Here is a 25,261-nt window from a genome sequence, read left to right as displayed (position 1 = left end):
TCCACAAATAGTGCTTTTCCCATGATGTATCTGTGGTGTACATTCAACTCCCTTCTCTTTCTTTCTCTTTCTTTTTCATTCGTTCTCACACTTTTTCCTTTTCCTGACAGTGTCCAAAACAACAATTCCCAATTCCTGTGTTTTGCCTGATTACAGTTTTCTATGAGACAGGGTTTTCTTTCTTTTCTCATTTCAACCATAATGACCAAGTGGTGCTGTGATGAAACAGCAGCGAACTGTGGGAAATAACCCTTCGGGTTGCACATCTCTGCATCTTCCCTCCCCTAGCCTCTCCACCTTCCCTTTTTTCTTCCCCTCCTTCTCTGTTTCTCATCTCTCACCACCACATCCTCCTCCTCCCAGGTGGATCTTCCCCTCTTCCCTCTCACCTTCTCCCTCTTCCCCCGTTCCTTCCCCCCCCCCCCCCCCCCCACAGTCTCTCTTCTGCGGTCTAAGAGCAGTCAAACCAGTAAATTCCCTGGCCTTCTGTTTATGCAAAGAGAAAACCACGTACATGAGCAGTCAGTGAAAAAAACAGGCCCAGAGGAATGTGCTGATGGCTGGGGTTTCATCTGGATCTCACATTACAACCCAGACTGAACCTCCCTGACCCACTCCTAACTCTCCTAACTTTCCTAAGTCCTAAACACTCCTGCTTTATGCCTCTTCCCTCTCCCCTCCTACTTCTACGTCCTGTTTTCTGCCTGCTGCATCTTGTTTCATTCATCCTGCCTCCTGTCCCCCCTGTCATGCCTCCTTCCTCCTGCCTCCTGTACCCCTGTCCTATGTCCCTTGCTTCCTGCCTCCTTCCTCCTGCCTCCTGTACCCCTGTCCTATGTCCCTTGCTTCCTGTCTCCTGTCTATGTCGTCCTATCCCCTACATTCTGCCTCCTGTCCCCCCTGTCATGCCTCCTTCCTCCTGCCTCCTGTACCCCTGTCCTATGTCCCTTGCTTCCTGCCTCCTTCCTCCTGCCTCCTGTTCACCCAGTTCTGTCTCATACTTCCTGTCTCCTGTCTATGTCGTCCTATCCCCTACATTCTGCCTCCTGTCCCCCCTGTCATGCCTCTGTCCTATGTCTCTTGCTTCCTGTCTCCTGTCTATGTCGTCCTATCCCCTACATTCTGCCTCCTGTCCCCCCTGTCATGCCTCCTTCCTCCTGCCTCCTGTTCACCCAGTTCTGTCCCTTGCTTCCTGTCTCCTGTCTATGTCGTCCTATCCCCTTCCTCCTGCCTCCTGTACCCCTGTCCTATGTCCCTTGCTTCCTGTCTCCTGTCCCCTACGTCCTGCCTCCTGTCCCCCTGGGCCCATGTCCCCTAACTCCTGCCTCCTAAAACATGCTTTCTGGTAATTCCCTAAATCATGGCCCCTCATCTTCCTCCCATTATGCCTCTCTGTCCTCTCCTCTCCTCCCTGCCCTGCTAAGCTAGTATTGTCATCATGCCTTTATTTGGTTGTTCTGGTATCCAGGGCAACTGGAAAGTCCAAACAGTGGGATGGAAAGCTGTCTTGTAAGCAGAGCAGGGAACTGTAGGTCACACTTAGACCCTGCAGGCTTAACACACCCAATATTCTGCTTATCTCCTAGGTCTGCTAGCAGGGTCTCCTAGGTCTGATAGCAGGGTGTCCTAAGTCTGCTAGCAGGGAACCGAATGTTTGGAGAGGATCCCGTTTCATGTCAGATGTTCAGAAACCTCACTTGCTGGGAGAACTGATACTTTAAAAAGTGTCTGGTTGGTCCATCAGGTTGTGTTGTTACTTTGATCCAATTCCACCAGAACTTGGAGCAGCTTCTTATTTACTAAGAATAATTGTGTTGCTCACCCTTGAAAAAAACAAATGTAATGTCTAAAGTCCCCTTATTTTAAGTGCACGTGTATGTGTGTGTGTGTGTGTGTGTGTGTGTGTCTATGAGTGTGTGTGCATGTGATTGTGTGTGTGAGAAAGAAGGCTTGATGTTTGAGCAATATCCTCCAAGGTAACACTACCAGGAAGGGTGTTCAGCTGTTACGGCCACATGTGTTGTGTTCTTTGTTTGTCACTTCCCTTCCCTTTTCAGTAGTTCTGCTCAGGTTGTGTTCCCTATGATTGCCAGATGAGATGCACCTGGCCAGGTGATCAAGCAGCAGATAAAGACTCCAGGTTCCTGCTGGTCTTGCTGCCTCTTAGCCTGGGAGTTTGTTGCACAGCTATGTTTGTCATGTAGTTATTAAATGATGTTATATTGAAAAATCCCATGGATTTGGTAATTTTAAAGGTGTTTTTAGTAGTTGTTTTGGGTCAGTGGCAGAATGTTTGTTTGCCCCATAGGGCCACTAAAGTTGGGGCGTAACATCAACAGACATTAAATGATTCAACTACATTTAATATCGGGACAGTCAGGGAGTCATTAGAAGGCAGGGAGGACCAATGGTTCATGAGAAGATGTATGAATACCACTAGATACGAATGTTTCTGCTTTGATTCTAAAACTGGCAGTTGGGTGAGATTCAGAAGATTCAGGATTGGAAACACGGTCCCTTCCCTAAGATTAGTTAGAATGCATGTAGAATGTCCTGAATGCAAGATGAGAAGGCCTCCTTGTTCATCCGTTGAAATCAAGATTTTCCAGTCAGTGAGGTTGTGCTGTACATATTGTATTACGTCAAGGTTTACTCAGCTTCAAGTCCAGCAGTGGAAGGTAACAGCTTCGCTCTGCCCTGCTCTGAATAGAATTACAGTTATGTGATGCAAACGTGGCAAAGCCCCCTCCACCGTTGCCCTCAGCCCTCTTTCCCTCCCTTCCCCTCTCTCCCCCTCCGTATCCCACTCTTTCTACTCCCCCTCTCTCCAGTGCTCACTTCCTCCCTCCTGTGCTGCCCAAGCCAAGCCAACCTCGGGGGCTCTGGGGGCGACTTGTGTGGCACAAACCGAGGCTCACTGTGTCACTGGAATGGAAGCAAAACAGGCTGACCCCTGCTGGTTCGAGGAAGAGGTGCGCCCCCACAAACCATCTATTGCACATTAAGATGCAGTGTCTCCCATTTACAAATTGAACAACAGTCTATAATTTTGAAACTAGCCTGGATCTTAGAAACCCTTTCAGAGAGCCTCTACTGAGATGAAGTGAGACTGAGGCTTGGCTTCATTTGTGAGCAGAAAAACTGTTCCACGGCATGCACATGGTTCGAGGACACAGCATGATAGGAATAGTCTCACAGACACGCACACACACACACACGGAGCTGGCTGTGTTTTACCTTACCATGGCCAGCGACAAGACAGAGAAAATGTGTGTGTGAGAGAGAGAGAGAGAGAGAGAGAGACAGAGGGGGGGGGGGGTGAGGAGGGCAGACATGGATACTTTAAGGGAGACATGACACATGCAGGGTAAAGTCAATGGAGGGACAAGCAGCAGCTGCCTGCCAGGAGTGTCTGGAAAGCTCCTCTATTGAGTGTGGTGACTCTAACTGTCATCAGGTGTTCAGTCGACCAGGGATTTGAGTGAAGGAGAAAAATGAAAAGAGAGAGATGAAGAGAAAGAGAGAGGGAGGGAGAAATGGGAGAAAAACAGAGTGTGTCTGCAGTGAGACGATGGAGAATTCTTTTTGTGTTCTTTGAGAAAAACAACTGACTGCAGAAGGAATGGAGGGCATGTTATGATTGTACTGAATCAATACACACACACACAAAACTTGAATGTGACATTTCTTGGCTTAACTAAACCTTGCTCTCGTTGATGCATTTTGACAGGCTAAAATCTAACATTTGTAGAGAGGCATTGGCCATCAGCTCACAGACATTCAACGGGATGAAGCGAGCATGAGAAGGGGTGAGCAGGACCATCCTGCACCTCAACGCCTTGCATCCATTGCATCAAGTAATTGGAGCCACAGCCTTGCTGCTTGGTTGGAACTTGAACGTACTGGCCAGAGGCAGACACAGGACACAGACTCAGGACACAGATACAGTACATCTGTGCCAACCAGCCTTCATGTACAGGTCACTGGCGCTTGTCCAGCCGTCACAGTGTCACTGTGACGTCAGGTCGGCCCATGTTGGTCATCCCACAGTTCATCAGGTTCCTGCCTGCTTTGTTCACGCCTGCTAGCCAGCGTCAGCACCAGGTAAGTAGATGAGTGGGCTGATCTTCAGGTGAGCAACCCAGCCGGCTCGACATGAGGACTCAACAACAGATTAGTATTAAAGCCCCCCTTCTGAACCTGGCTTGCGCTCACAGACACACACACAGAGACACACACAGACACACACACACAGAGACACACACTCACAGACACACACAGAGACACACCCACACAGAGACACACACACAGAGACACACACACAGACACACACACAGAGACACACACACAGAGACACACCGCCCACCGCCCCACACCCACACAGTGGCAGGTCACCTGGCTGGCTGAGAGGATTGCTTGGTTTTGTCTATTCTGGTCAGAGCTTTCTGTTATTCTGGACAAAGAGCTGCTCAGTTAGCAAAAGATCCTGTGTCTCTGGGCATACTCCACCCTCCTCCCTGCCCCACCACCTACCCTGGCCACTATGACCCGGAGTTCTCCATGAAGGCCAGTTCTCTCACCTCTCATTGCTTTCACACACTTTTTTTTACTGAAAATTAGCTGCACTGCAGATTAGAATTAAGGATTAGAATGTTGATAGGGAATGTTAAGAAGGGTAATTTCAGAACGGAGGCATAAGGGGTCACCATTACTATAAAGTACCTCTCCTTTGTTATTACCCTAAACTTACAGTAAGTCTTGTTCAACACGCAAACTGTTTGTCCCACAAGTCAGAGGAAGCTGAGTGCTGTGTTTCTGAGAAATTGAGTCATTTCAGAAATAATTTCTACAGTGGAAGTTTGGGAAATCACACACACAAACACACAAGTTCTGAGCAATCCAACTGTGCATGTGTGTGTTACAAGGGTCATTCTGGGTCTGCAGTGCTTTCTACTGCAGAGGAGGCTGTGCTCTCAGTCACCCAGTGGGCTGTATTTGGTTAGAGACTAGAGGTGGATGAGAGAAAGAGAAATTAAGAGAAAGAGGTCTCCACCAACCTTTTTCCAGAAATGTAACACTCGTTCTCCCAACACTTCACATGGAGCAGTGTGAACTAAGGAGGTACGTTTAGGTCATAGCGCCACTCTGTGAACGCAGACTGCAATTACAGGAAAGTAAAGGAGTTGTTTTATATCCAGAAGGTGGCAGTAGAGCCTACAATATCCACCACATCTTAAAAGGTCTACAAAGAACCAAAGAAATCACTACATTTTTCTTGAATAGTTTTATTTGACAGTTAAAAACAAGGTTGAAAATGAAATCAGCATATAAATTTACACATCACTTGTAAAATAAATTGTAGGCATATTTAATTATCAGAAATCTCAATATAATAATCACGTATTTATTTTCCAAAATGACTAAATATACAGATCTTTATACATGTATACCCCTGTGGACGTTCATCAAAGACACATTTGCATGTTTTTCTTCTGAGTCGCCCGTTGGGGAGAGGAAGCTTCCTCAACCGACCTTGTTGAAAACACTTTATTAATCTGCAATGGCTTCTGGGTATGTTGAAGTTAGAGGGGAAAGCAGTATAGTGTCCTTTAGTCATCTTCAGAAGAAAAGAAAACCCTAGAATAAATATCCACGGCCTTATGGCTTTTTGTACCAAGGTTACGTCCATGGCAGGTCTGTCTGGAGAGCCCATATCAGTACCTTGAATATAACTGATATGATGATGGACATAGAGCATTCACACAACATGACCTGTAAATTCCCCGCCGCAAAAAGCTGAACAATTGTCATACAGACTATACATTTACATACAGGCACACACACTTTGAACAAGAAGAACAAAAACACAGGTGAGACATGAGTTCCCTTATACAGAGCAGATCAGGCTGACCATCCCTCCTCCTGACACTTTGTCCTAACTCACTCTCTACAACGACTATGTTCTCCCCCGGCGACAAAGGCTCGCTAACCGTAGGCCTATGGCTTTGTCAGCTCCATTTCTACAGTATGTGATTCAATGCAGGCTGGGGAGTGGGGAAGTGCACAGTCCAGGAATCAGGGTGGTGACCTGGGATGGAGCCAGTCTAGCCTCCCATCTCTCTTATTGATTAGAATGAGGTGGCTATTTTTATGCCAGGCTCCAGTATCACTAAAACGTACCCCAAGACACTTCCTAAAACAAAACCACTGTCCAATTAAATGTTTTGCGGGGTGATAACACTTTCTAAATATACCAAAAAAGAGACAAAGGCTATAAATTGACATAGAAAACAGTTGACAGATGTGATTGTCCTGGACAGGAATATAGTTTTGCAGTTCTAGCTTATAGAGAATAGTCATAACTAATGCGATCAGAAATATGGAGTTAAAAAACAAGTATGAGGTCTATTTTGTATTGCACATACATAGCAGTTGAGAGAAATAAGTATTCAAGTCTGTTTTTTCTTTTCAGTAACACATATTCCCACCACAACATGATTTAGCTGAATAAATTGTTTTTCTAATAACCTACACAGGCAACGAGGACTGCAGAAGGGCTGACATCAAAGTAATGTGAGGAAGATGCGTTCTCAACAGCAGAGCAAATTTATTTTGATGTGATCCTGGACCATGGTGTCAGATTGCAACTCGAAAGTAATGAGTTTAGACCAGAACCCTCCTGGTCTCGACCCCAGTCATATCTGGTTTTCGATGCGTGTGCAGGCTCTCATATACTCGAGTTGAATGTGAAACAGCAAGCTGGACAGAGCGGTGTCTCTCTGTGTGTGTGCCCTTCTTTGTCTGCCTCTCACTACCTGGACTGCGGGTGATGAGGGAGAAGAGAAGACCAGCTACCTCACAGAGATCACAACTGCAAACATGACCCTGCTCTCCTGTCATCTCCTTGATTACAACAGAACAAGAGACTGGGGGGAGGGATGGAGAGAGAGCTCCTTTGAGAGGTATTTCAGATGTGAATGAAACATTCTTGCAGCTATGAGTACAGTTAGGTTTTATCAGTGATTGATTAACAGGGACAACTCTTCCCTCAAACTTTTAGCTTCACATGTAAATGTGGAAACATTTATGTGAAAAGGAGGCTGTGCACATACAAAACACTGTACGCTACATACAGAACTAGATAGGGCTGGGGAACATAAGAGCAGGCCAAAGTGTGACTGAAAGCATTCCCTCTGCCTTGAGGAAGTCCGCCTGGAGTGTTAGATGGGTGGAGTTGGCATTTTTCTATCATTGTGTCAGGCATGAACAATCAAGCACCAACGTGAAAATTGGCCATAATTCCAAATAGTACTTCTTGTACAATAGCAGGACACGTAGCAGGATGCGACCACAGGAATGACGAACACCACCAGTTAAACATCTTCAACAAACTGGTAGAGACAGATAGACCATTATGAAAGGCAGCAGTAGAGTTTGCATTGACCCATTATTTATATTTATATTATCAGTCGATTCCTGAATCTAGTGACAGAAGGCGGAGCAGTAAAAGTAGCGTTTCCAGGGATTCCATTTAGTCTGTTTTTCTGTCGTCGAAAGGCACACAAACTACCACGCAAGTATAATAAAATTGAGTGTGCAAAAAAGCTTGGTTGAGATTATCTCTACAAAACAAAAAAAAGACATGAGAAAAACAAAGAGTTATCCGCCTCAAGGAAGAAAGTCCTCTCTCCTCCCCTCTCCCCAGTCTTCGGGGTCGAAAGGCGTCCCAGTGCAGAGTCCAGGGACAAAGATGTGCTTAACAACCAACGCATACGACTCTGCCAGAGATCCTTCTATTGGCACTTAGTTAGCTAGTTAACATCAGTGCAGACAGCAGAGCAGGGGGAGGCAGGAGGGCGGCAGATTCCCGCTGGCCCTCGTCCAATCAGAAAGGAGATCTGTTGTGATTTGGGTTGGTAAATTTGAAAGGGGATGGGGTTGAGGGAGAGGGTTGCAGTCCTAACCTGAAGAAACGCAGAAATCCCCCCTCTGAAAAATCACTCACTTGGCTGTTCCATAGGCCAACCAATTACTTGAACAGCCAGAGAACCGATCGGTTACAGTTACATATGGACACGCTTTAATTGTTCAGTTGGACACTTGAATAAAAAGCAGCACATTGGAGTTGCTCCCTTATAAGTATTGTTCATTAGTTATAGATTTACAAAAAGAAGAAACAAAGAGTCTCTTCTTCAAGAACCACATGAATACAAATGTATTATCCTGGGTTTGTTCGGACCCCGCCCTCTCCATCCCTCCTTTCCTCCTATGGGGCTCAGTTGGTGGGAGCTGTGGGGGTCAAGGAGGGGGTGGGGGTCGAGGAGGTGGTGGGGGTCGAGGAGGTGGTCGGGGTCGAGGAGGTGGTCGGGGTCGTAGCGGTGGTGGGGGTCGTAGCGGTGGTGGGGGTGGTTGGGTTAGTGATGGGGGCCTGCGGGTTGACAATGACCTGGATGACAAAGTCCTTCTGGATCTTGGTGTCCTGGAGTCGGGTCTTGTCTGTGAGGAGCTTCCCAGAGAAGAACCAGCGCTGGTGGGCCACGTCGATGTCCTCCTGGGCCTGCAGCTGCTTCTTCAGCAGGCCGATGGCGTCCGACATGCTGGCACTCAGACGCAGGTCCTTCCCTGTCGACAGACGCACCTGAGGACAACACACCCACAGCAGACAAACCCCCGGGATCAGGACGAGAACGGCCCTCAAAGATGTTCATGAGGAGATTCCTTAAAAAGTATACCAGGTAGTCATATCCCTTTTTGAAATACACATAGCAAACACAAAGGCAAATACAGCATAGACAAAGCATATCAAAATACTGTATTTCCCACAGAGCTATGTCCATCACATAGGTAACAGAAATAGGACCCATCAACAGCAGAGTAACACTTTGAGTGGCACCTTGAGCTGGAACTCCTTTTTGGGGGCTGCAGGGGGCTCGGGGCTGTCGCTGGGGTCCTCATCGCTGCGCTCAGAGATTAAGTTGATGGGAGGGGCCAGGCAGTAGACAGGAAGCTGGTAGCGGTTCCCCAGCTCGTCATAACACTCCGTCAGGGTGCCTGGAGACAGACACGCACAGGTCAGGGGTCAAACACTTATATGGGGTTATGTGGGGGTCCTGCGTTGGCATGTGAGAGTGAGTTTGTGGACACTTCTCACTGTATGTCAGCATTAAAGCAGCTCTGTACACTGTGTCAGAGCTGTGTCCAGAGCTGTGTTCAGAGCTGTGTTCAGAGCTGTGTCAGAGCTGTGTCCAGAGCTGTGTCAGAGCTGTGTTCAGAGCTGTGTCAGAGCTGTGTTCAGAGCTGTGACCAGAGCTGTGTCAGAGCTGTGTTCAGAGCTGTGTCCAGAGCTGTGTCAGAGCTGTGTTCAGAGCTGTGTCAGAGCTGTGTTCAGAGCTGTGTCAGAGCTGTGTTCAGAGCTGTGTCAGAGCTTGTTCAGAGCTGTGTTCAGAGCTGTGTTCAGAGCTGTGTTCAGAGCTGGGTCAGAGCTGGGTCAGCGCTGGGGTCAGCGCTGGGTCAGAGCTGGGTCAGAGCTGGGTCAGAGCTGGGTCAGAGCTGGGTCAGAGGCGTGCGTGTGCTCACCATGGGGCAGCGTTATGCTCGCTCCGTCCACAATGGCCTGAGCCAGCTCGTGGTCGTTACACTCCAGGGCCACCGCCGCCGCCTTCAGGGCGTCCCAGATCTCCTTGCGTCCCTCGAAGGCGGGCGCCGTGTCCCAGAATTCATCTCTCTTGCTTCTCAGCTGGCCCTCCGTCATGGGGTAATCACTCTTCCACTTCGGGCGGTCCTTCTTCAAGGGCTCGTTACGACCTGGAGAGGGTCGGGGCAAACAAGCAGACCATTAGTGTCTGTCTAACGTATCACAGACTCCCAGATGTAAGACGCGAGGTCTAGGCCTCGCGTAGGCTTTAACAGCAGTCGTATGGGTCAGTATACATGAGTAAAGCTTAAACAACATATGGTCTGCATACTCTGCTAGTACAGTAATTACATCTTCATGAACAGTAGAAGACGGGTCGGATTATTTACATATCAAACAGGCATGTTTAAAGGCAGGGCTTCCCGCAGCACTTTTCAGTTAAGGCGGCCCGCCTAGGCAACACACGCCTGCCGCCTTAACTACATCGCCCTATATGACAAACAGGCTCACTTCAGTGTACTGTCACGGTAGATGGTTGGGATAGATACTTGGGCTGCTGCACATGGCTGGCTAGTGTGCCTATAATATACATGGTTTAGCAGACACTGCAGCCTGTGTAATCCACCATCAGATAGGAGGGGAGGGACTGCCACAAGCCGGGTCTGTCAGTCACTGATCGGTCTACCATCTGGGTGTGTCAAGTGTATGTCAAACTACCTATCAGCCAAGTGCAATTATCGTAACAGGCTACAAAACAAAAAACTAAATTACGTTCATATTAAAGTTACTGTATACAAGACCATATTCCATGACATGACAGAATTCTAGTCATTCAAGTTTGTTGTAGGTGCAACAGTTCATCTTTTGATTTAAGCTGAATTTGGGCTTCACAACTACTGGATGATGAGGGAGGTGTATCGGATCTCAGGGAAATCAAGGATTTCCTTTGAGCTTATGTTAATCGCAATCAACATGACCAATTTTTGGTCATGTATTATATCTACGTCTTAATTCCTATGTGTTCCTGCTGTATTCTATATTGTGCGCTGATGGCAGTCATGTGTCTGCCTGAATGTTTGAAAACATTGGCTGTTATCTTGTTTTTTTCCCACGATAAACTTCGTCCTCTGACCTTCATGCCTCAGAGATTTGGCTAGTACTGGTGTGTCTGAACTGGTGACTTGTATGTTCTCTACAATCAGCTGTTTTTTTTACAAAACGTATAAACCCAGAACCTAAACCGACAAGTCACATTGCTCTAGTGGAGACAAACAGAACTTTCTCCAAACACTTGGTCAGTCTCTCTGGGAGTTGGTGGGTCTGTCTGTGGGTCTGTCCATCCATGTGTCTGCAGAAGGGTGATAAGTGATAGGGTAGAGATAATGGGAAAGCACAGACGGGCACATTAACAGGCACGCTCTGACAGGCGCGCGGACACACTCGAAACAAGCAAAGTTCTAACAGTGCTGCTATGAAAGGAGGGGTCTGAGTGGATGAGGTGTTAAAGTCAGGCAGCTGAGTTTTACAGTCCACACCACAGTGAGACTTTGGCCCTGACCATCCCAGGCTAGAACAACAACAGGTCTCAAGGAGCTGCAGCTCCATCCAGCACAGCAGGCCTGGGCCCTGTCTGAAATCTCTCGAAACATTTACATTTAGTCATTTAGCAGACGCTCTTATCCAGAGCGACTTACAGTAAGTACAGGGACATTCCCCCTGAGGAAACTAGGGTGAAGTGCCTTGCCAAAGGACACAACGTCATTTTGAACAGCATTAAAATCAAACCGGCAACCTTCTGATTAATAGCCCGACTCCCTAACCGACTCCCTAACCGCTAAGCCATCTGACCTCCCAAAACACACATCCTCACTTCCTTACTCTCTTCATATGTGACTGGAAGCATGTCCTTGTCAGTAAAGCTGGAACCAGTCCAGTCATCAGTGATTAAATCAGTGTTTTCTCAAAGGGAAGGATGGCTGATTCACAAAGTTATTCTAATGAGCCTTGTTGAGACAAATCCTCTGAAGGGGAAGTCTGCTTAGTGCCCATTGACAACCAGGCCAGTACACAACTAGGGATCGTTAAGGAACAGAAAGACGCAACCGAGAGACAGTTTGCCAAGTATCTGAAAGGTCACCTTTCCTCCAAACAAATTATTTATAGTGCAGGCAGCTTACAGGGAGTAATCGGGAGGACATGCGCCGGTGTAGGATTTGCAGGGAGAGTTGGATAGAAGTCTGACGTTGGGGCTTCCTGGTAACACTCAGAGAAGAGTGCTGGGCGGTGGCTGAGGGGGCTTGTGTGCTATAAGGAATGCTGTAGCTAATATGCTAGCCTTCAAAATGACTAGTAAAGATTGAGTGGTGAACAATGGTATACAACAGGTAAAAGAAGATGTGTATAGCACAAAAGATCTGGGTCAATGTGGTGTTTTGTCAACATGACCCAACAATTCAAATGGAAACAGCATTTGTAGATTTGAGAAGCAGTGTTTAAATGCTGTTATCAACCCATTGTGGTCTACTGACACTAGTTTGCTCAAGAAGAGGAACATTTCAGACATGAAGCAACAGCATAGCTGGATGTTAGTCATACAGAGCTAGTAACAGTTGCTACATGTTTTCAGGTTATGAGAACAACAGAAAAACTGAAATGCTTGTGAAATAGGCCTACAGTTTCCATAAATAGGACCACATCATAAAATCCTGTCATTTAACATTTTAAATAACAGGACTTAGGCCTCACTGGGCCTCCTTATTCACCAGAGCGCAATAATTCCAAGTGTAGGCATTCACTCACCATCCTCTAGCCTACATCTGCAATGTAGGCTAGACTAAACCTTAAAGTAGACTAGGACATTTCAACCTGCACTGGAGCTAGCCTATATTTAGCGTAGGGTTAGGCTACATAGGTTGAAAACAAAGCAAGGGAAGGATTGATTGAGATGTTTTTAGGTTTATTTATGTTGTTACTAGTCTAAGTAAATCATTTCTAACTTCCACATTTAACTGTATCCAAATGGAATAACTTAGTGAAAACAGGCATCTGTCAATAGCAATTTCTCAGTAAATTATCTCATAACCACTCCAAAAGTCTTGGTCCTCGACATTCTGGTGATACAGATTAAGCCTAGCCACACTCTGCTTTGTGTGTTGCCTGTCCAATATCCATCAACCACAGCTATTTTGGAAAATTAAAGCTGGCCTATATCTAGTCCCATATCGGCTAGCCCCACCTCAAAGAGCTGGACCTAGCTTACGTCTCAGCCTTGCTATACAACTTCAATGTGAAGGAGCAAGGAGGATGTTTATTAGATTCACAAGTTGATATCCACCATGAGAGGCAAGCCATCGATAGACATTCTATAAACCATTCTGAGGGACAATGTTGGATACCAGCGAATAATAAACCACACATCTAATTAACTTTCTGCTTCACGCATGCTAAAACAAATAGGCAACAGCCTGTTCTTTCACCTTGGCAGCCAGGTAACAATGAAAATGGTATGCTGCCAGGGTAATTATAAAATCACCAAGTCTACAGGAAGGTGCATTATGACTTATTTCGGTTCTAAAACGATATCATCAACACTGAGTACATTGGGTCTGTGTGTCTACCTGCCTGGTGCAGGCAGAGCAGACAATGCTGGGGACATGATGTGACTTGTTCTCATTACCGCTGCCTGGGAGTGCCTTTACTCTACCTGCCTGTACCAGGCACTAGCAGTGAGAGGTAGCTGGGTTACAATATCCACAGGCCCTGGTCTGAGATCAGTACGTGTTTACCCTTCAATGAGAGGTAATGATTTGAGGTGAGCGAGCAAGATTTGTGGGCTTTATTTTTCTTACAATCACCACAGCTTCCAGAAGTGCACATTGTGAATGGAACAGTGCAGAGTGCAAGTCAGCCTGCATGTCAGAGATGTTCAGTCAAGTTCCCTGAATCATTATTTATGAATGATGGCTCAACTTAAGAATGTTTGCCAACCCTCAAACTATATAGTGCCATCCATCTGATGAATTTACATTTTACACTAAGTGCTTCAGATGTTATTCAGTCATCAGTCATGACAAAAGCAAAGGAGCACAACATTGCTGACAGCCACTATTTATCTTTGCAGAGTTATCCTTACAGAGCTCAGCCCTGTTAGTAATGTTCTTGCACTGACAACAGAAACTGAAATCCAATTTTGCTCAAGAACCATTACCTAGGTATGTGTCTGTGTGCGTAGCGATCTACGTTTATGCATACTATGCATGCATGCGGTTCGGCCCATTTTATATTTTTTATAGATGGCCCTTGGTAGTAAGTTAACAGGAAACAAGGCACTGATGCTTCAATTTTGTCCTGCACGATGGGGGAAGGGAGATTAACCATTTTGCAGCCACAGACCCCGACATGCATGAACAAACTTAAGAGAAAAATGATGGATGGCCTGTAGATGGCTGAAATCCTCGTAAAGTCACTATACATTACAGTAGCCTACATTCGGAAAATATTTTACAATACAACGTCTTAGATTTTGTTGCTAGGCAAACTGGCAAATGCCGCCGTCCCCCTTCTGAAACAAAGCGCCGCTCAGTCAGGCTCAGGTGAAGGTCTGGTTAGTACAGTATAGCTGGGGAATTTTCTTGTATAAGACGACAAACAGCAGAATTTCTTACCTCCACGTTTCCTGTGTCCCCTTCCACCACTCCGAGATGAGCCATGGCCCTGTGTGTCCTCACGTTCTCTCCCTACACATCCTCCCATATTATTAACTGGCAATGATCAGTTGGCTAACTATGTAGCTACTAGGGGCCCCATCATATGCCAACCACTGGCTAGCGAGCACTAGTTCCAAAAGGAATGGTTGACGCTGCTAGCCAGATATATAAACTAGAATCGCTAAGTCCAAACACCCGGTAAAGGTGTTTGTATTAACAGCAGGAATTGGTTGTTGGTGATTTCAGCACCAAGCTAAGAACATTATAAATAACTAAAACTAGCTCGCTAGCCAGACAAACGCTACCTAGCTACAGTGCTTTATTATTGTCTGATGCGATCCAACATTCCAAAAGACCAAGTCCCGAGCTTCACGTGTAGAACAATGAGCAAGCTGAATAACGAGCTGATAGCAAGCACAGAAAAATACACAACGCGAGCTAGAAAATGAATGTCATAGTAATTTACAAGACCGTTTCTAAACAGGCTTACTAGACAAGTTAGCCCGTTAGCATGATGCTACCTCCCTTGCTACCTAGCGTTATGTCTCGTCCGCACTCCGCACCATAGGGAAAGCTACTGCTAGTAAACAAACTTCCTTGCTCTGGCGTCCACCTTGAAAACGGCACACCCGGTGAAACACAAATTTGACCTTAGAATTGTATGCAAAATGTCCATGAGCCGAGGAAAGTTTTCCAAGCCTTTCTCATTTCCACCTGGTCCCTTCCTGGTAAGGGTATCTGGTAATATTAACTTTTCACGCTTGCGCGTGCCCAGGGCTGGAAGTGTCAAATTATTTTACGTCACGATGTACCGTGAAGCATCCTCGGTAATAAATGGAAATATCGTATGAAATTACATCAATCACGTTTATATTGTAGCTATAATATCAGCACATATTTTAATTTATTTGACGAAATACATTACATTCAATGTAGATGAATAATGAAATAACTTATTATAATAATCAAAATCAGACATAGGCTTAATGTTGTATTGACATTGTCAATATAAAGAGCATACATTGACTGTCACACAGAACCGTTACATTGTAATTTTACTTTTTGAGAACAGCATCATATCATAGAGCTGGGAAACTCACTGCAACAACTTTTTACGCATGCTCAATCCAGTTTGAACCACCACCACCAAGGCTGTTCATGATGGCTGCGGACAGTGCCTTGTTAGTGGGCTTGGTAGAAGAATTTGTATCGGGACAACAGGACAGCAAGGCAGCAGACACAGCCACAGGTAGCGAATCTATCCAGCCACTTCATTCGAGGGTCGGATTTGGAGAGCCAAGTTCCAGTTATACGCACATGCCTCACGAGTGATGTTCATTTAGGCTCAGCCCAGCATGACATCTGCCAGGCTAGCCAGCATAGCCATCTGCAGGCTAAACTATGTAGCTAGCATGCTAGCAAGCTACATCCTGTATGGAACCGCATGCTTCAGAGCCACCGACATTAACGTCGGGCTGTTAAGCTTGACATATATATGTGCACCGTTGATATATTAGTCTGTCTACGGAAGCTTCTTTTGCCAGCTATATATGTTTGGCTGTAGATTTCATAGCCTACATGCCAGTGTGCTTGCTAGCTAGCTAGCTAACTTTATAGCCTTTTGAAATGAGCTGTCAATGGACTATTGGCCCTTACATCCCCACGACCCCTTATCCAGTCTGACTTGATGAACAGTTCTACCGTGACATATTTAGGACTTTTAGTGATTCTAAAATGAAAATGACGTTTCTCCATCAGGGATCAAAGCTGGGAAGTTCACAATACTACAGTTGGTGGAAGCATTGGGGTAATATATATATTTTTGTCATTGCCTCTTAAATATTCAGTAAAAGTCCCTATGCATTACTGATGTATTTGCGTTCTGTTTCTGGTAGAATGTCAGTGGGAGAGCTTCTCACTAAACCAGGCTTTTATGATATTCCATGGACTATACAGTATGTTGGTGTGTAATTGAATAAAGAGGTCTGCATGAGCATCTGTAAACATCTTGTGCCCATTCCTCCCTGTGTAGACTAAGTCTGACCAGCTCCCAGCCCCAGACACGAGCACGAGCAGTCCAACTCCTCTCCCAGGTCCTGCAGGAGTGCTATGCAGACCTCTCAGAGCAGGAAGGTCTGCTGTTCTATTATATTTTAATGTACTATGCTCTACGCTTCTAAACCCTATACTGTATTATACTCTTGTATTGTACTTCTTGGTTATCCCTCTCACACACACACACACACACACACACACACACACACACACACACACACACACACACACACACACACACACACACAAATGGAAAGGCTCTGTGCCCACACATTTGGTACCTAAATATGTCTTGCAAACCTATCTAATTACCTGTTTGTGCATTAAATGATGTGAACCAGTGTACTGAAAATGTTAACCATCATTTATTTTATTTTCTACTCAAAGTGGAGGTTCTTATAGCCTTCTACGAGAATAGACTGAAGGACCACTATGTCATCACACCGCATGCCCTACAGGGACTGAAAGCGCTGGTCAGACACTAACTCATTCCTTGGAATAATGTCGCTCTATATGTGCAATTCGACATAAAGATAATTGCAAAAATGTCCTTGAAGAGAGCTGGTGTGTGGCCTAACATGCTCATTTTTGAAATTCCCTCTTTCAGACCAAATGTACAGTGCTGCCTCCTGGGTCTGCAGTGTCTATGCTGAAGTCCCTGTTTCAGGACGTTCATGTGCAGGTAAGCTCAAAAAGCTGGCCTATATTTCCCTGGTGGGTAGGATTTAGGTTAGAACTAACAACAATGAGTTTCCACACAGTGTAATGCTGAGTAATCATTTTGCAGATGATTTGAACATATTTAGTCCACATAATTGAACTGTAAAGTAGCAATGTATAGCAAAATTATGTTTCTGTGTGTTTTTTCTGCCAGTCTCTGATGCTGGCTGAGAGAGCTCATGTCTACAACATGCTTATCAACCTCATGGGATCCAGAGAAGAAGGTATACAGATATTCTGCTATGGAAAAGGAAATCATATTTCATGAATCTTTTCCTTTTGGGGCTGTAATTCACATTTGTTTTCCCATTTTCATTCCACAGAGTTGAAAGGTTTGGGGGCAGACTTTGTATTTGGATTCGTCCAATCAATGGATGGGGAAAGGGACCCACGTAACCTCCTGCTAGCCTTTCAGATTGCCCGGAATATCATCCACAGGAATTACGATATGGGTGAAAACACAGATGAGCATGCACACATACACACCGTTCCAAGCAGAGTTCAAATTGGAACATGTGATGTGGCTGAACCAATACATTTGTGTTAGTTATATTTAAGGATGTTGCTGTAATGTGACATGTATGCGTCTGTGTTCCCAGGTAAATTCACAGAGGAGCTGTTTGAAGTGACGTCCTGCTACTTCCCCATTGACTTCAGCCCTGTAAGTGACTGTTTACTCAGCTGCTGGGTACTAACTCCAGATCAGTCAATGACGTCGTGTCTGTCTCTGTCTGTGTGTTCCGGTGAAACGGTAGACTAACAGACTACCGCTTGGCTGAAATTCAAAAAATGGCTTGAAACAGTTTCTCCTCAGGTTCACAAAGCCTTCAGATTCTTTGTGACTTCATGAATTTCCCCTTTGTCTTTAAATTGAATATGATGATATTGGTTTGAAGTGGACATTTATTTTCATGCCTTGTAGCATGATAACAATCCAGGTTTGTGTCTGTGTGTGTCTAGCCTCCCAACGACCCCCATGGTATCACCAAGGAGGAGCTGATTTTGACCTTGAGGGCGGTGCTGACCGGGACCCCCAGCTTTGCAGAGGTCAGGACAGGGACACAGTGCCCAGACTATAGAGATGGAAATGGGATACAAGCTATGTATGAGTGAAAAGCAGAGCCAAAGAGACTGGTCAAGAGAAAGAGAGAGGAAGGGCAGGGCAGGAGAAGAAAGAAAAGTCTATAGCCAAGACTGCAGTAGCTGCTACAGCTGAAGAGATCTATAGAATATAAATCAACAATACAGCCATTGATTTGTAATGTGTGTGTGTGTGTCAGGAAATCAAACAAAGGCAAAGAAAAAGGGTGTGCAATTGTGCACGCCTGCGTGCTTGTGGGTTTGAGCTGCATAGATATGATTTGTTTGTATTTTTACCATTTGCATCTCCAGTTCCTGTTGCCCCTGATCATCGAGAAGCTGGACTCGGACGTTCAGAGTGCCAAACTGGACTCCTTACAGACTCTGGTGAGAACGAGCTTCAGCATTGAACATCCTATGCCCAAACCACCTAATACCACCCAACAGTCTGTCTCTGGTGCCCATGAGGCTCGTTATGTGTTTGGCATCTGTGTTGCAGAGCGCCTGTGCGTCTGTGTATGAATATAAGGATCTGGCAGAGTTCCTCCCAGGGCTGTGGGCCTCGCTACGCAGAGAGGTACACTTCAAAATATTCTTATTCTAGCTTATTCTTATTAACTTATTCTAACAACAATTATCAGTGTGTAAACCAATCCAGGAACTGTGGGTCTACGTTAGAAGTGTCAGGTTAAAAAGATCTTTGACCTCCATGCAGCTGGGTTGTGATTGGTTCCCCTACTCCTCCTCGTAGGTGTTCCAGACAGCCAGTGAGAGAGTGGAGTCCACCGGCCTATCGGCTCTCAGTGCTCTGACCTCCTGTCTGTCTCGCTCCGTCCTCAACTCTGACTCGGAAGACTCCCTCAATGTCTTTCTGGACCAGGTCATCAAAGGTAGCTAGTGTCTCTCCCTGCCTGTGTCCCAGACACAGAGACCAGGGGAGGAAACACGGTCTGCACCAAATGTGGTTGTGACGTGTTGTGTAACGCAGAGGAGGTTTGCACTTCGAGAGGAAGTGAGAGATATACGACTCCTCTACAGTGGCGGCTGAGTGCAGATGGATGCTAACACAAAGTAACCAGCCTTCCTGCGTGCCAGACCACCAGAACCTCCACCCACACATGCCTCGTGTCTTCTCCATGCAGATTGCGAGCACCACCTGAGTGAGCCGGACCTCAAGCTGGTGTGGCCCAGTGCCAAGCTGCTGCAGGCTGCCTCTAGCGCCTCCTACAGGGCCAGCTACAGGGTGGCCGCCGCCGTCATGCCCTCCCTCATCGAGCAGTACAACAACCGCACCCAGGTAGGGGCAACACATCTGTTTCAAATGGTTAAACCAGTGACAATTTTGGCTTTGTCTGATGCTAATCATGTGACACACCCCCCCCCCCCTCCAATCTGTAGTGCGCTCATAGGCGCACTCTGCTGGAGGTGGTACAGGGCTTTGTCCAGCCGTCCAAGATTGGCCAGTCAAACATGGAAGGTGGGTGGTGTTGCTCCCTTAAAATTGTATCACGTTCCTTTACCCTCTTTATACCCTAAGAGAAGCCTCTGGCTGTGTAATGTGTTCTACCAGTGAGTCATGTTGCAGGAGCTCAGAGAACTCTGGGGATGAAGGGAACACTGTTAGAACTTGCCCAGCCAAGCATAAGAACACTTTTAATCGCAAATCATCCTTTTGGAATGATAAAAATGCTGCACTGTTTTCTGTTCTTTATAACTAAGCTTGTTCTCCGTTCCTGTCTCTCTCTCTGTCTGTCTGTCTCTCTCGCTCTCTCACTCGCTCTCTCTCTCTCTCTCTCCTAGATGAGAGTGTACTGAGTGACTTCCGTGCGTCTCTCTGCAGTGTAGTGTTCTCAGCGCTGACAGAGAGCAACGCAGGGCTCCAGGTCACGGCCACACGCGTGCTCACTGCACTGGCCCAGCACACAGGTGACTAGTCCTCCGTTTACACCAGCTCATACGAACACAGCCGTTAAATACACCACATCTGTTTCTCAGCTAAAATAAGGGAATGTTCATTAGTTTCTCCTCTCACCCGCTGTTCCTTATTCCCCTCTCCTCTCTCTCACATCTTCCCTCTCTGTCCTGTCCCCCAGGTCTGTTGCAGCAGGCGGACGTGGAGCAGGCTGTAGCTCACCTGACCAGGCTTGTTCTGGGGGAAGCTGATGCCACAGTCAGGTGAGACCTAGTCTGTGTGTGTGGGCTGTGGTTCTGTAAGAGGTTCTGAGGACAAAACACCATTACAACATGTTTATTTTCCTCTTTCTTCTCTCACACCATCTTCCTGTCTCTGTGGGCCTTCAGTGTAGCTGTGCTGGACTGTGCAGGATCCTTAGCCAAGCTACACCCTGCTGCCTTCATCACCAACATGGTGCCTCATCTAAAGGACCAGATATTTACAGGTTCTCTCCTGTTTTCTGGTTAAATCTGTATATAAGGACAATGCCTTCAAATGGATTTCACTTCCTGCTGCAATCAACCCCAAGCCTGTTTCAACAATAGCTCATATAACAAGATAAATAACTGAGGTAACCATCTCCCTGTTCTGCCTTTTAGAGCCCATGGCCCTAGGTGATGGCTCCACTCTGTGCCAGGAGCCATCCCAGCATGCAGTGCGTCAGCGCTGTGTCTCAGCGCTGGCAGCGGTGTCGTCTCAGCCCAGTGTGGTCCAGGAGAGCACCCCAGTCCTGCTGCAGGTTCTAAGCTCCGCACACACAGGTATCTACAATACACACGTGCACAAACACACACAGGCACATCACAACGTATTGTGCGATTCAGTATAACTGTGAAGAGGAGAATTTTGTTGACGATGACGATGCCTCCAGGCTCAGGCTGTTTCTCGTCAGAGGAGGTGGTGTCTGTGTGTCACAGTCTGCAGAGGATAGCAGAGCAGGCGCAGGACACAGAGGAGACCAGTCACATCTTCCATGACATCATCATTCCGCGCCTGCTGGGACTGGCCTTGCAAGCAGCCCTGCAAGGTGAACCTTCTTCTTTTCGTCCTCTGCCCTCGCCTTTTCCTCTCAAAAGAGGGGAAATAGGTTCATAAGTTACATGCATTTATATAAGGAGTGACTAAGAGGAATCAAGGGAGTCGTTTGAGCTGTGAACTGTTTTGAATCCAATCAGAATCTTAACATCAATGACCTCCTCTGCTGTGCACAGGTGAAGGGCATGCTGGTCCTCGTAGTCCTCTGGTGGAGGAGTCTATTATTTCAGCAATGGTCCCTGTCATTAGCACCACCTGTGCCAGGCTACAGCCCACGTAAGTACAAACTTTGGGTCTCTCTCTTTTCTCATAATCACTCCTTCCTTTTTTGACCCCTGTGATCTCACGACCATGTCAACAGACTGGCCAGTCAGACTGCGTCCAGGGCAGTATCTCTCTTCCTGGATGGGGACGTCTCCTTCCTGCCTGACAAAGCCTTTCCTGACCACATCCAGCTCCTCAAGGTGAGCACGCCTGGGGGCTTTTTTTGTCTGTGTGTTCGTGTTCATGGTACTGAATGATGCATGGTGCCATTGTCTTCCAGAAACAGAGCCAGTATTGGAGCCAGTCCCAGATGGTGTGTCTACTCATGGCCTGTGTCTGCTCTCTGCCCAGGAGTGTGAGTCCGCTAGTCCCTACCGGCCTCCATCCTCACATGCTGTGTCATGACACAAAGGCAGTTTAGAACTTGTCTCTTGGTAGATGTAGTCCTTCATGTGTGTGTGTGTGTGTGTGTGTGTGTGTGCGTTCAGGTGGAGGTGCCCCAGATGGACAGACTGCTGGCTGAGCTGGAGGAGCTGAGCTGTAGCAACAGTCACCCTCTGTCTTACACCTCTGCTGCCAAGTGCTACGCGGGCCTAGTCAACAAAGCCCCCCCAGGTACCTGTCCGGGAGGCTGTGAGTGGGGGGCCTTACGGCTTGTCGCGTGTGTCTTGAACGTTTGAGACTTGAGACAAGTCTCAAGGTTGTGACATGGCTGGGAAGAAACAAGGGATCTCTGGTTTCTGAGGTGATTCTGTATTCACTTTCATACTCTGTGTGTGTGTGTGTGTGTGTGTTACAGGTGACTCCCTGGAGTCGTTGATAGAGAGGACCATGAAGAGAGTGTGTTCAGAGCTGGACTCCCCCTCCTCTCCTCAGCACACCCAGGCTCTCACTCTGCTTATGTGGGTGAGTGCCTTCTCTGGGCCTCCGGACCCGTACCACACCACACCACTATAAACTCATATATATGTCTTGTTCCATTTCCCTCTGTGTGGCCTTGCACAGACACATCATTGACTGCCACTGCACAGCCAGAAATGGAACAATGCCCAGCTAGGTCATTAGGATCCCTTTCCGTTTGGCGGCCGAACAGACATTTTCATCACTGTGTGAACTGACCTTGTGTCTGAGCCCGGGAGCGTCTCTCTGAGGACCTGCTGTCCATTGTGCTGCGTTGCCGCTGTAGCCAGGGCGGGGGTTCATGCCAGTGTATGAATGCTCCTGTTGTCTCCAGGTGGCCAAGGCTCTGCTGCTGAGATACCACCCTCTGTCAACCACCCTGACGGACAAGGTAACGGATTTGAGGCTCGCTGTACACGCACACGTGCGCTCACACTCGTGTGCTTAGACACCGGCAACCCAGGACACTCACACGTAGCCCTAAAACACACAAGACAGACTTGCAGTTACACACCAACCAGGGTGCACACAGTGAGCCTATGTCTCTCGCCCTCAGCTCTTCTCCCTGCTCAGTGACTCTGAGCTGGGGACCTCGGCGGCCGACGGCTTCTCTCTCCTCATGAGTGACTCGGTGGACGTTCTGAACCGCGGGTGCCACGCGGACGTGCGCATCATGTACCGCCAGCGCTTCTTCACCGAGAACTCTGCCAAGCTGGTCCAGGGCTTCAACTCTGCCCCACCAGGTACCAGCAACAGGCGTTATCCATCAGCCACCTATACCATCACCCGGATAGAGAAATACACGATTTGTGTCTGTATGTCATACTGTGTATTTCAATCTCCCCCCATTTCTCTCACTCCACCAGAGAAGAAGTCTTGCTATCTGAAGGCTCTGTCCCACATCGTCAACAACCTGCCCAGACAGGTCCAGCTCTCAGAGCTTCCTGCGGTGAGTGACCAGAGTGGACAGTAGGTCTGGTTGTAGAGTTGTTGAACTTGCTGGAGAAAAAGATCCAGAACACATGACGTTCCTCGTTCCTCGTTGTTGATTAGCGGCTTTGGTTTCTTTTAATGTGATGAATTGACTTGTGCTCCCAGCTCCTGCCCCTGCTGCTGGAGGCCCTGTCGTGTCCTGACCAGGGCGTCCAGCTGTCCACCCTGTCCTGCCTGCAGCCTGTCCTCCTCGACCCCCCCTCTGCCCTGATCACCCAGCTGGAGGCTCTGGTCTCACGCCTGCTGGCCCTCACCTCCAGCCCGGCCATGGTAGGGGCTACACACGCACTCACACACACACACTGTACTCTCCATGCCTGTGTTAGAGCAAGAGCCTTTCTGACGGTCTCTGTCCTATCACAGAAAGTGCGTATCGCCTCACTGCGGTGTGTCCATGCCGTCTCCCGCTTCCCCGAACACGAGGTAAGACTCGCTCTCATTTGGTTCCAAGTCACGATGTCAACGTTCCTGATGTCACACGTTCACCTGAATTACGCCCTCACGGCGGGTTATCACCCAGTCGTTAATAGCTCCTCACCTTGCCCCTGGTGCCAGGTGATGCCATTCCGTACCAGGGTGCTTCGTGCCCTCGCTGCCCCCCTTGGTGACAATAAGAGGCTGGTCAGAAGCGAGGCTGTGAAGGCCCGTGGAGAGTGGTGAGTAGTTAGCAGTAGAGGCCGGTGCTAGGCAAGGAGGTGCAGGTCTATCGATAGTGATAAGGTAGATCAACACAGAGAGAAATGGTGGATTACGTGTTGCTGTTTATCTTGTTCACACCCCACTAGACTTTCGGTGTCAGGTAACTGTCTGTCTGTCTTCTATAGGTTCTTACTGGGAAGTCCAGGGGGCAGGTGAATGACCTTTCCCCTCCAGCCCACCAGACACACCCCGACCACATCCAAAGGTGGTGGGGAGGGAGAGACGGCCTGTGTCCAAGCTGGGTGGCCCGGGAACTAGACTCAAGACCCTAGGCAACATGGCCCTCTCTGGATCCTCACCCCACCACCACCTCTAATCTCTCCAACTCACACCCCCGCCACAAGCTTCTCCACATCAAATTTTTGGACTGCTTCTACCCTGACAAACGCACAAACGTGAGAGGAGTTCCACTGACCAAGAGCCTGGAGTCCAGGAGAGCTGGCCCTCATGGCACCTTCAGATAGGAATGTGCTGCCTAGATTGTATATATGAGTGTCTGTGATATAGACTAGAGGTGTCACGTGTGCTCTATGCATCGCATATCTGTCTGGAGTGCCGTGAGGGTCTGACCTCGGTGAGCTCTGATTGGCCTGGACCTGCAGGACGGCATGATGGCCAGCTCGACCTCAGACTAGGAGCTGCACTGAACCAAGCAGAGCACTGACACTGACCCAGCAGCTTCTCTTCGGGGAAAGGGCAGGATTGGGCGTCATTTAGGTAAATGTGTGTTTAAAGGAAAAGGAAATTTATTGATTTACACAGATGTGTTTCTCATGTGGTTGAATGTGTGATTGGGTAGATTTATGAACAGTGTGTATGCCTTGAGGTCTGAACCTGTTCAAAAGATCAAAGTTTATTTTAACTTGATTTGAATATCTAACCATATTGAAGACGTCGTATTTAGAATGAAGATGATGCAGAATGAATGCCACTACGAACTTGCCAATCGTCCAAAGTGGTGCACTATTTACAATTGTTCATTGGATGACTTCCTGTAACAAAAGCCTTGATTAGAATTGTCGGAGGAATCCCTTTTTTGCAGAAGCCTTGAGACTTGTATTCTGAATTTAAGAACGATAGATGTTTGTAGGTGGTCACAGGTTGTTCGTTGTCTTTCAGTCTCACTGGTCCCAAGAACCGAACCTCACAAAAACCTATGCCAAGGATATATGTGGACAATATTTAAATATCTTTAAGTTAACCTGTCAATAAAACATTGTT

At 47.3% G+C, this 25,261-nt stretch overlaps 2 protein-coding genes across 2 annotated transcripts; one reads left to right on the top strand and one right to left on the bottom strand.

Moving 5' to 3' along the window:
• Positions 1-5,275: 5,275 nt before the first annotated feature.
• ubtd1b (ubiquitin domain containing 1b) lies at positions 5,276-15,079 on the bottom strand. Its single transcript, XM_067245314.1, has 4 exons — positions 14,299-15,079; positions 9,577-9,804; positions 8,894-9,051; positions 5,276-8,638 (listed from the first exon to the last, which is right to left on the bottom strand). The coding sequence occupies exons 1-4, from the start codon at positions 14,384-14,386 to the stop codon at positions 8,276-8,278; spliced, it is 837 nt and encodes a 278-aa protein (XP_067101415.1). The 5' UTR covers positions 14,387-15,079; the 3' UTR covers positions 5,276-8,275.
• Positions 15,080-15,482: 403 nt separating this feature from the next.
• On the top strand, positions 15,483-25,136 carry mms19 (MMS19 homolog, cytosolic iron-sulfur assembly component). Its single transcript, XM_067244502.1, has 31 exons — positions 15,483-15,589; positions 16,099-16,147; positions 16,373-16,473; positions 16,783-16,868; positions 17,003-17,077; positions 17,270-17,339; positions 17,439-17,567; positions 17,715-17,776; positions 18,076-18,162; positions 18,508-18,582; positions 18,695-18,772; positions 18,947-19,085; positions 19,338-19,492; positions 19,594-19,672; positions 19,996-20,121; positions 20,289-20,370; positions 20,497-20,594; positions 20,749-20,910; positions 21,021-21,176; positions 21,361-21,460; positions 21,546-21,648; positions 21,729-21,803; positions 21,937-22,063; positions 22,248-22,354; positions 22,683-22,739; positions 22,905-23,091; positions 23,215-23,297; positions 23,447-23,611; positions 23,705-23,764; positions 23,897-23,997; positions 24,166-25,136. Exons 1-31 carry the CDS (start codon positions 15,499-15,501, stop codon positions 24,194-24,196), a joined length of 3,096 nt encoding a protein of 1,031 aa, XP_067100603.1. The 5' UTR covers positions 15,483-15,498; the 3' UTR covers positions 24,197-25,136.
• Positions 25,137-25,261: the final 125 nt, after the last annotated feature.

Source organism: Osmerus mordax, chromosome 10 (assembly GCF_038355195.1).
Source record: "Osmerus mordax isolate fOsmMor3 chromosome 10, fOsmMor3.pri, whole genome shotgun sequence".
NCBI classification, from domain to species: domain Eukaryota; kingdom Metazoa; phylum Chordata; class Actinopteri; order Osmeriformes; family Osmeridae; genus Osmerus; species Osmerus mordax.
This window is presented reverse-complemented; position numbering and strand designations above follow the sequence as displayed.